The sequence below is a fragment of the Dinoponera quadriceps genome, unplaced genomic scaffold (genome assembly GCF_001313825.1).
Source record: "Dinoponera quadriceps isolate SergipeBrazil2010 unplaced genomic scaffold, ASM131382v1 scaffold676, whole genome shotgun sequence".
Taxonomy (NCBI): domain Eukaryota; kingdom Metazoa; phylum Arthropoda; class Insecta; order Hymenoptera; family Formicidae; genus Dinoponera; species Dinoponera quadriceps.
The window spans coordinates 1,106,504-1,118,316 of NW_014554818.1; the positions used below are offsets into that span (position 1 = coordinate 1,106,504).

At 43.9% G+C, this 11,813-nt stretch overlaps 1 protein-coding gene and 1 long non-coding RNA gene across 2 annotated transcripts; one reads left to right on the forward strand and one right to left on the reverse strand.

Moving 5' to 3' along the window:
• Positions 1 to 2,205: 2,205 nt before the first annotated feature.
• Positions 2,206 to 8,576, reverse strand: LOC106742121 (zinc finger and BTB domain-containing protein 7B). The gene is made up of 3 exons (XM_014614759.1): positions 8,282 to 8,576; positions 2,944 to 3,583; positions 2,206 to 2,821 (listed from the first exon to the last, which is right to left on the reverse strand). Exons 1-3 carry the CDS (start codon positions 8,574 to 8,576, stop codon positions 2,206 to 2,208), a joined length of 1,551 nt encoding a protein of 516 aa, XP_014470245.1.
• Positions 8,577 to 9,314: 738 nt separating this feature from the next.
• LOC106742120 lies at positions 9,315 to 11,280 on the forward strand. Its single transcript, XR_001374241.1, has 4 exons — positions 9,315 to 9,488; positions 10,281 to 10,485; positions 10,532 to 10,978; positions 11,089 to 11,280. It is a non-coding gene; the product is annotated as an uncharacterized LOC106742120 (long non-coding RNA).
• Positions 11,281 to 11,813: the final 533 nt, after the last annotated feature.

Here is an 11,813-nt window from a genome sequence, read left to right on the forward strand (position 1 = left end):
ATAAATTAATAAATAGTAAAGCTAAATAAATATACCGCGTGATGTGTTATACATAGGGTTTCCCAAAATTGGGCCAACAAATTTCAAGTATTTATAAAGAACAACAAAACAAATAATTTCTGTCAATTAACCAATATTTGCAAATGAGCCGTTTTGGCATTAGAGTGAATTATTTACAGCAGTTGTTCCAAGCTGTATCGGCCATTTGCATCTAGCTTAAATAAAATACATACCGATTAGTTCATCACAAAGAAGAATGTCCACTTTAAAAACGAATTTCGGCTAAATAATAAAGAAAGACTGTGACATTGAGCTCAATAACAATATTACCTGTTTGAAAATCTCCTACAATCTTCAGTACGATAAAGTACTTTTTATTAATGTTTTTCATCGAGTAATATATATATATATATATGTATATATATATATATATATATATATTACTGTAAAATAAAAACCTAAAGAATATTGTTAGATGGAGAATAATCATTTTGCGATCAATCGCGTGAGGAGATGCGCATCATGGCACTTGAAATTATTCGACAACAATCTGACGTTGTTTCCTTTCCTCCTATGAAATCCATCTTCGATCTACGAAACGTAAATCACAGGCGGTGTGGATTGGGCGATCATTTTCCATGCTTAAGCACATCATCGGTTCGCGTTCGTTAAACTTCAGATGTTCGCCTCTATATGTATAAGTATATAATTCGTTGTGTCGAAACATTGCTTTGACGTGTCGTCTTATTTATTTTCTTTGTTATATTGCTTCTATAAAATATGTGTGTTGTGCGTGTGTGTGTGTGTGTGTGTGTATAACAATGTTACGCGTCTATTATTTGAATTTTTTCTAAGTACGTGGTGAATTCGTTTTACGCGGTATACGCGTGTGCACGATTATAACCGGTCGACTCGCGAATGTTCCCGAATATTTTACATGCACGGCTTTGGGATAGCATTTCCGCCGGTATCGTCGTGCAGGCCTCATGACTAAACCGAGCCATCTATAGCGGCACGCGTAAGTCGCACGAGACACGCAGGTGTGCGAATCAGCCCAATGTGAAACAATCGAAAAGAGGAAGGAAAAATAACAACAATTCCGACGAGATTGCGTGCGGTTGAAGACTTTTGTCGGCTCGTCAGTGCATTCGTTAGAGATAAATAACTCCGACTAGTTTTTTTGGTTTCAAGCCTGAATGGATTATCAACAAGCTTCTATTACACGCTTTCGAACAATCCTTTTCTTCTCCTGCCTTTTTCTTGGAATTGTCTTGAAATGATCGACGGGAATTATTTAAATAGTAATTAGCCGCGTGGCATCCATTCGCTAACATATCTTGACCTCGATCGCCGATAAAAAAATATTTAAAGGATTGACAATAAATAAATAACGAAGATAAATAGATGACAAAAATATCTCCTTCTTTCCGGCACTTTATAAAATGTCCCAAAAAAATTGCAAAACATCATTACGTCGATTCAGCGACCATGTAAGATTCTGTTATTAAAACGTCTTCCAACTTGACATATTTTCCAAATAAGACGTTTGGAATTGTCATAAGTCGTTATTGAGCCATCATCGGTCACACCTGCGCGTTACTCTCGATGCTATAGGGCAATCGATCACGAGGCGCACTGAATGCGATCGAGATCGCATCGTGATCTCGAGCAGCGCGGATCGATCCGACACGTGAATCTACTCCCTGTTTTAATTTTAGGCAGCTAAGTATTCATAAATAGTGTCTTCATAACGAACTCGCGGACTAGAATCGTACGCGCTATAGTAAATATATATATACTATATATAATAATAATAATAATAATAATAATATAATATAATAATATATAATATAATAAGTATAATCGACTAGAGTGACTAGACTTGCAGTGTGGACGTCGTCACCGTTCGACGTGTTCCTTTCTCATTTTTTTTTTTTACGACTTATCATTACTGGACGTTTTTATTAATGTTAGACATTATTTGGTAGACTCGAACGCTCTCCCACTTTCTTGCTCCCTTTCTTTCCTTCTAAACGCATGATTCTTCATTCTCTCTGTCTCCCTTTCTAACATTTCTCTCTACTGGCACTTTTCTACTTAAAATCTACGGCAAACCTTATATCCTCTTCTTCGTTCTTCCTACCTTCAAGCGACGGAGCACCGCTAGCTCTCTTGCGGCTCCTCGTTCTCCTTTTCGAAGCGCTGCTACAAGCCTCGATTGGTGTTCTGTTGCGTGGGCGCGTTATTAGCAGCGTGCTGCTGCATCTCCTCGTCGCGCAGACACGCCGACTCGAGATGTTTGTTCAGATAGGACTTGAGGGCGAAGGTCTTGTGACACCTCGAGCACTCGTAGTTCTTGTCGGCCGAGTGCGTCTGCATGTGCGCTCGCAGATTCGAGCGGTCGGCGAACGCCTTGCCGCAGTGGGCGCAACCGTACGGCTTCTCGCCGGTATGGCTGCGCAGGTGACCCTGCAGCAGCCAGGGCCGCGAGAACATCTTGCCGCAGACGCCGCAGCTGTGGGCCAGCTTGTGCGTCAGCACGTGCATCGCCAAAGCGGGCATGCTGACGTACGCCTTGCCGCAGTGGATGCACTTCTTCGCGGACTGGGAGTCGAGGCTGCGGTGGGTCTGCTTGTGCCGCGACAAGTTCGACGATGTGGCGTACTGCTTGCCGCACTCGGTGCACGTGAATTTCGGCCTGTCCGGTTGGGCCGCCTCCTTGTCGGGCACAGCGGCACCGCTGTTGCCGCTGCCACGCCGCTTTGATCGGCCGTCGGACACAAAGAAGGCCTCGTAGGTGTAAGCGACAGTCTTGCTGGTGCTGTCGGAAGAAATGATCTGTCTCTCTCTTGCTGACTTTTACATTAGACGGAATGAATTTTCTCAGCATAAGTTCCATAAGAGACGAACTACTCGATTGAAGGGAGGCATCTCGAGACTCACCTGTCCCTGCTGTTGGTCTCCGCGGTTGTGGGCGACTGCGGCGGCGTTTGCTCCTGCTGGCGTAGCTGATTGGTCTGCGAGCTGGGTACCGGCACGAGCACGGACACCGGAATAGGCTGCGTCGTCGTCACTGGTTGTAAGAGCTGCTGTTCCGGCGCAGCGGGCGGCGGAGGTGGCGGCGGCGGCGGTGGTGGTGGTGGCGGTGGCGGCGACAGAGTGTGAATGAAAACAGAGTGCGTGGGCGCGGCCGGCGACGCACTTAGGTCTAGGATGGCCTGCGCGGCCGACAGGTCCTCTTCGGCGGACGTGCGGATCTCCGAGATCGTCTGCAGGCTGTAAGGACGGTAGATATCCTTCTTCTTCGGAGGTAAGGACAACGCCGTGCCGGTGCTGGTGAAACACATCGACAGGCTCTTGCGCGGCGGTAGGCTCAGAGGCGACGACGAAGACGTGGCAGCCTGTTGAGACGTCTGATGGAGCCCCGCCGTGCCGCCGTTCAGTACCGCCAGCTCCACGATCGGAGCTGTTGGTGGTGGCGGTGGCGGCGAGGGCGCTACTGGACGCGCCAACTCCGCCGCGGAGCGTAGCGTCGCGTATTTCGGTGGCTCTTCGTGGTTGATCCAAGCTTCGTGTGTGTAGCCTGGAAGGAAAATGTGCGGATTAAGGTAGGTTGTGATCTGCGTGCGTGTATATGCACTCTCAGAGCCGCGTGGATTAACTTCTCTGCCAGTTCTCTTGCAAACGATATTATTGAAAATGGCTTTAATTAATAACTCCAAGTTTAGAGTAGCTTGCCAGTATACGATAGCTGTTGTACCAAATTTCGATATTCAAAGTTGCCACAACAGCTATACGTTAAGCCACTCTGAACAACAGAGTCTTGTACCATTTGGCAAATAACATTTCTGAATTAATAATATATATATATATATATTTAAATGTTTATATCGTTCGGCCGTACAAACTTCGAGTTATGCAAATATTTTGCTAATTAAAAATCTTGATGATACGACTTCTTTTATGAGGTTTCCATATCGGAGCAGTTATTCGATAGTTCACTGCACTTCTGTCTGCACTATTGCCCTTTTGAGAGATTGTATCTTCTGACAAGTTCACATTACAAATTCTCGTTCCTCCTTCAGAGTTTACTTTGAATACATATAAAATTGTAACAAAACACTGCATTATTTTAAATAAACTCAATTTTTTAAATCTGTTTTAGTTGGTGGCCACATTACCGGCTCTGTTTCTTTTCAACCCGCCTAGTGTCGCTACATTTTTATAAATAACTTCCTAAGTAATAAATATCTTACACTTTTAAATCTGGTTAACAAAATTGATTAAACAACACGAATGTGATCATACAGTTCTCGATTAAAAATATTGATTGTTGACAAAGTTATTTAAAGTTATTATACAAAATAGGGGGCCCACCCATAACACCACCTTTTCTCCTCCATATCTATCCATTGTTGCTGGGACATCTTCAGAAGTCGGTCATTTTTCTTTATACAGCCTCCCGCTCCCCGTATACTCATTAACTATTACAAATTTTGCTAAATGGTACGTGATTTTCCTATTCAGTTTAATCCGTTCTACCTGCACACCACGGATTCAAAGATGAAGATTATCGGGCATCCTGTATATGTATACATATCGCTATGCATTTTGCAGTACAACATTATCTAGTTCGTATGAGTAATCTCCGCAAGAGATTTTTCTTACATTGAAATGCACCAATAACATAACGTCGAGGAGATAAAGTACGCGCGTACGTAACATCTCTTATTGTTCGTTTTCGACTACATGAATATTTGAATTCATGATTCACTCGCGAGTTGCGTGGCGTTTCATTTCCTGTGCGCCAGCTGTTTTCGCCATATACGCAGTCATTAACGGGTACAAAGGGGAGAAAGAAAAATGAATGGCAAAAAAAGAGTGCAAGGTGCGTCGGGGGATATAATAACGGGATCTGTTGCGGTTCAGGCTGAAGAGCGAGATTCGCGTCGTTCTCCGCCAGACCAAAAAATACCGAGCGAATTCCAGTCGGAATACAGCGCCTCGCGAATCTTTTCAACACATTTCCGAGCTACTTGTGTACGTATTAAGATGTCCCTTCCCCTCTCTCGATTAAACGTCATTATTTTATTAAATCGCTGGTGGGTGAAAATGTTACTTCTTGGATTGTCCGTGTTTACGAGGTAAATAGACCAGTTTAAGCAATATTAAATGAACGGGAAAAGATTGCAACAATATAATTTTAAACAAGATCTTTCTACATATTTCAATCATACAAATCGTTTCCAAAACGCGTTTCCAAACGCTTTCGACTCCTGTCGCATCGTTACTTGCGATTTGTTACGTTCGAATGTTATTAGTTAGTTGCTGTTTAAATTCGTGTTTCTTTTATTACTCCTGACAATGCGATAGAACACGCAACTTATGACTTTCGACGTTTGCGCCGTGAAATCGATACGCGTGCCGTCCGGCGAGTTACGTAAAGCGAAAGTCCGTGCCGTAAGCACACTGCTACACGTAGAGAGCAATTAATGAGAGTTCTCCTATCTCTCTGATTTGAACGTTTGCTGAGCGTTAGACGCATGCAATCTCAATCGAAACGCTAAAAATATATGAGTGAGTCTTTTTGCGCGTATAAGTGAAGATAATTAATTTTTTCTTCGTAAAAAGTAACAATTTTTCATAAGAAACGTAAATATATATTAACTCTTTTACCATAATTATTAATTATAAATATCAACTGTAGAGTAAGTAATAAAAAAGTTTTTCGCCTATAATAATAAAATGAGATTTCCATCGGAAAAAAATGAAGGAGCGTCGCGTCCTTCTTGAATTACGCTCTTGTGTAATTCGAGAATTATTTCATATACACAACGTGTATTTGCAAAAGTTTTTAAGGGGATAAATTCTTTCGATTCAGTTGGTCATATGCGTAAAATGTATCTTCCATCAGTACATACAAGTTTCAGTGATATCAGATTCGTCGAGAGACGATCTTATGAGAAAGCGCGATAAATGAGAAAAAGTGTGCTACTCTCGCGATCGATCAGCTGGCGCGTATCTATTATTGGCTGAAATAAAAGGAAGTCAACACATGGACGTAAAGAAGGGCGTCTGCAAGTACATTTCATCAACAGTAGAAGGAACGCAGTTGTGTTGGAAAAGGGGGCGAAGAAGGGTCGTATAGGGACGGAGGGGGGAATCAATAACGGCGAATGAACGCTCCGCGTGCGCTCCCACGAGTCCGTTGATTCTAAGCCCTTTCAAAGGCCGATAAAAATTTCCATTGCGATTAACGTTAACGTCGAGTTTTCCGTCTTCTATTTTTTCGTCACAAAGATTGGAAGATGGCGGCGAAATGCGCTATAAAAGTAGGGCTAAAACAGAGCGAAACTAATTATCTGTTGATTGTTTATGACTCTTTTCGAAAAATTAACCAAATATTTTACAGTATCGTAATCCATATATCAAGATAATAGAGATTCGCTATTTTTGCACTGACGTTATTGCACGGGAGATATGACTTACTACACATTGAAGAACACAATTTTATCCAAAGTATCCGAGCGTATTTATATGTCGAATGACAATAAAAGCTGACGCGGTAACGAAAAAACTATTATTACACGGTGTAAAGTGACATGAATTATCTATGATTTCTAGGTGGATTCTCTATATCTACATCATCTAAATTACAGATCACAGATATATAGCCCATATAGCATATTTATATACCTTGAATGAACATTCCGCATATTCCTGTAGGTTTATCGCCTCTGATCTTTATCGACCCTGTGAGCGCAAAAGAAATGGTAAGTATAAACAATTATACTTGGACTATCGAACCACCTAATTGAAAAAAAAAAAAATTATATATTCCTTACTTATACTTGTTATATATCCATTTTTTATTTATATAGAATTTTTATTTGTATAGAATTATATATCCATTACTTATACTTGCGTAGAAAATATTATTAACCGCTTTTTCTCTCTACCTTTCATGGATGATCACGGAGAGAAACATCTTATAATAATGCATTGTGTTATTGAGCGAGTAAAGACCGATCGCGCGCTTTATTCGCACGAAAGTCAAGGACAAAGAAACCTGTCAATGGACATGTGTTCTTACAGATTTTTCTTCTCGCCTGACTGTAATTTATTACCCCGTTAATCTCTGTCATGATGTATCAATTATACATGCAGAAAGTTAAAACAAATGACTTGCTTTCCTTATTCTTCTGTGTCATATCTCATATGTGACAAATATTTCAAACATTAAGATGTGCGTGCTGAAACACCCTTTACTGTATGATTTTATAGTTTGAAAAAAATATCTATTAAATATAAAATTACATTTTAATAAGTTAGAAAGTCAATTGAATAAGCTAACGTAAGGACAGCAAATATCTCAAAATGCGCGATTGCACATTTTAAGAGAATTTAGCGCTACAAAAATATATTGGAAAAAATTCAATCGTCATTGCTTTACGGCACACATTGTGGCGATGAGTGTAACACTTGTCACATAACGCTATTTGCTCCATTGCACGAACTCATGCACACTTTATTGCCTATAAGCAGCATAAATGAGACGAATAAAGGTTGTTAATCCTAGCTTTCGAGAATATCTATAGACGATCGATCTGAGCATCGCTTTCGGCTCCTTGGGTGTGTTTTATTAAAATAAATATCATTGAAACTCTTAAAGTTCAAATTGGCGGAAATATATTATTTGCATCGTCTTTTCAGCTTTCTTGGAAAAAGAATCTCCTAATTATTGGTGATAATTTAATTTGAATAAGAAAAAAAAAAGAGCTAAAAATGACCGTTAACTCGTCTTGTCGAAAGCGATATAAAATTGATGAAAGAAATGTCTTATTCTATTACGTAACGTGTCTACAAGTGAACATACATCGCGTTGCGTATGAACAATCAACTCAGATTCTCAAGCGTGTGCGTTCATCACAGAAACACATTGAAGCACATTTCCACCGCGGTTGAACAAGCCATCGTTAATGCTGCTAATTCCGTGACCGACCGCCGGCCGTATCACAATTAAAACTCGAAAGCGATCGTCGAAACGGGTGTGTCGCCTATATACGTACATATGCGACACATGGCCGACATCGTGGGCGGTTTCCCACAGGTCGCGGAAACGCTGCCATAATTGTGCGAAGCGGTTTTCTAAGCAGCCGGACGCGTTTAACCGGGAATATTTATCTATAGCGGCTGTCTAATATAGGGATCTCAAAGGAAATGAGAGCGCCAACTTTTCTTTGGGCGTGGCGCATCTAACCGAGAGAAGGTTATCACTCACCGTGATAATAAAGAGCGCCGGAAGCATTGAGGGGCGGCGGACTGGGGGCTGTAGCTCCCGCCGTGGGACTGTGCGGCCCCCAACAAGTCTGTTGATGGTCGATCCGATGGTTATCGACGTCCCCGACCACGTCGATCTCCTCGTCCTCGGGCTCATGCCTGTGCTGCCGCTTCTCCATGGCGGTCTGGTCCAACGCTTGATCTTGCAGAAGGGCCTCCTGCTGTTCTTGCTGATCGTCCACGCGATCCGGCCATGGGTAGGCCTTCCACTTTTTCGCCATGAGACAGCGCGGCATAATGGAGATGTTTCGTTGTCCTGCGCTCTGACGATGGTTCGGTCGACGACGACGGGGCGAGACACCGCGCACCGACACGCTCACCAACAGCACCAAGCGCACCACAATTGACGACCGCAGTTATGACGGCTACTGTATCGCGAACGTCGTCGTCGTCGTCGTCGTCGTCGTCGCGACGTCGACGTCTACGTCGCGCCCGTCCGTCGCCCGGCCCGGCCGTCTGTGATTGCGCTCTGTCGGACCGGATGAGACCGTCTCGGCTGGATGGTTCGTTGGCCGTCTTCGTCTTCGTCCTACGTGGTACGCGCTGGTGGTGCGGGATCTGCAGCCTCGTCATCGGCGCGGCGAGGGCGGCTCCTTAAACGGATGCACCACCGCCACCATGCCAGCCAGCGCCTCAAGACGATCTTCTCGACCGTTCGCTGAAGAGGGTGTTCTTTTCGCCGTGTGTATGTTCCCACACTCGTGCGGAATTTGTTCAACACTTCGCGAGACCGACCAACCGTACGTTACTCCTTCGGTCGCTCCCTGTCGCGGCTCTCGCCAGTGACAGGGGGTGGCCTCCAATACGACGGCGACGACGGGGTGCGACTGTTTAGTCGGTGGCGCTGCCGCTCCGCGTTACCATCCCTTCTTCCCCTTCACCGCGACTAGTCAGCAGCACCCCCGGCGTCCCTCCGTTGCGACTCCCCTACGGGCGGAATCGAGTGATGGCGCTGCCGTTACTGATACTGCTGGTGATGCTGATGGGGTTGCACAGCTACCCCTCGAGAGTGCTGATGTCGGTTCTCGATTCCTGCAAGTCGCTCGTTGTGGTTGTGCGTACGTGACACGGCGAACGTGCTGTCGATATCAGTGGCGTAGGACCGGGAAATCCCCCCCCCCCTGGCTGCTTTCCGTGACAAAATTTGTGTAAGCCGTATTTCTTACGTATGCCGAATCCTTTATTGCTAATCAATGGCCGCCACGGTATGAAAATATTTCGTTTACTTCTGAACGATGCGAAATATTCGTTCGCCTTAGTTAGGAAGATGTATTTTGCAAACTATCAATTGACTTCTTTCGACAACTTTAAATCAAGCTTGAACGTTTCTCCTTGGATGCTTGCCGAAAAGATGACACATATGGCTCTCACATTACATTTGAACAATTGTGATTTATATAATCACACTACCGATCACACGCTCCGTATTTTATAGTCTAACACTATCACTTCTCTAAACCGACAGATAACCGACAGATAACCGACAAGCGGAGTTACTTTATTGTTGCTAAACCAAGAGATTGGAACTTTCTTTCCCTAAATCCTCATGAGTATTTACACACAATATAAAGATTGATAGAAGCTGTTCAGAGGGGTTCAGCGAGATTCCGGTCTTTGACCTCTCGTGCTACGCACCGTTTATCTCTCTTCCTTGCAAACTTCGCCGCTGTTTATCGCGCCACTTCCGGCGTAACACACATACAGCAAGCGGAACTCCCGCAAAAATCGAAGGAGAACAGCTGGTCAGGATACCACGTTCCTGGCGTTACGACGAGCGTGTAAACTCTTCTCTCTCTCTCTCCCCTCTTACCAAGAACGAGAAAGGGGGAATGAGTGAGAAGGGGTGAGAGTAATTCCTATGGAAGATTGGCTGCATATACTTGTTGTCGTCGTGGTAGTTGTGCGCAAGGGTGGGTGCACATTGGGGTGATACTTTGCAGGGGTGTATCGGCAAAAACGAGAAGGACGGTGCGGGAAAGAGCGAGTAGGGAGGGAGTCGCAGCACATGCGCCAGCACCCGGCATCGACCCGATGTCTAGGCAACAGTACCCCACGTGCCGCGCACCAGCGCCACCTCGCGATCGAACATCCCTCTCCCCCTCCTCGTTCTGTGTTGCGTCTACTGACCCACGCCAACGGAGAGAGGTACGTATTCTCTTGCACGTGCACCACTTACACCACGGATGTCCAGAATTCCTTTTTCAGGACGAAGGTGGCCTGCACGGAATGGTGCACACGGCTGGAATTTCGATACGGCGGAAAGCTGTGCCGATATCGCCCTGTTGAGCGCGCTCGATCGAATTTTCCCGCCGGGAAGCGTCGCTTTCACCGATTTCACTTAATCGTCGTTAAACAGAATTGATGAAAAATCACTTTGTTAACCGAATTAAGATAGCCGAAGAATTTACGCGTACAGCAACTCGTCCTGATACGAGTATGATAACGGACTAAGTGCTGCGTAATACACGCCTCGTGGTGGCCACTTGTGTTTGTACGATCGAAACCACGATTCGACAGATGTTTCCCTCTCGGTCGGTAGATTTAATGGAGCGTTGCGGAAAAAGTTGCGAATGGAAAAGTGATAGATGTGCGTGACTATAATCGCATGGTGATGGAGAGGAAATTTATTATTTTTAAAGTAAGTGTTCTCCTATATAATGTTAATAATCTTACATATATTGTTATTGTACATGTATATGGTTACCACATTGCTATTTTTTTACATTTTATATTACTACTATTTTGTAGGTAGAAGATACAGTAGACGTTGGAAATGATTTTAGTGAGCCATTAGCCATTTTTCTCCCGTTTCGACACTTCTAGCTCAACGTTACATGAAAATGGAACGAATGATAATTATAAAGAAATGTTTAATTCGCTGTTTCTTTTTTGTATTATATTATCCCATATCACGTATATAACTATGTAACGAGGTCGAATAAAAACGCGATTTTCGTATTTAAGGCAGCACGGCACGGTGGATGTTTCCTGCGAACGAATGCACAGAGATTCGGGATGATGCCGCGAGATGAAAGCTACTTTAGCGCATGGGAGTAAGCTAGCGGGAGGTAGTAAACGAAGAATGCGACGCGTTCTTATTTCTTGAAGAATAAAAACGGAACGCTTTGGCTGCCGACGTTTCGTACCGCAATCTACATCCTCGTTTCTCTTATCGTGGAATTTAGTCGCCTCTCATCCCGCTCCTGCTAGATGCTGCTCCGTTTAAACGCGAAGGATAGGAAGAATTCGAATATATTTGCTGGCATCCATCCGCGGATAAAAGAATGTTCGCGCACAGTGATCCAGAACTTCCGCGATCGTGCCGCATGTAGGCAGGTGGTTCGAGCAATTTTGACTTTCTGATCTCAAATCCATGAACGCTACACTGAGAAAAGTATAAATTTCAGATTCTACAGCGAATAAAATGTTACCCTATTTAGATTTGCCGCTTTTTCCGTAATATTCATAAAAAT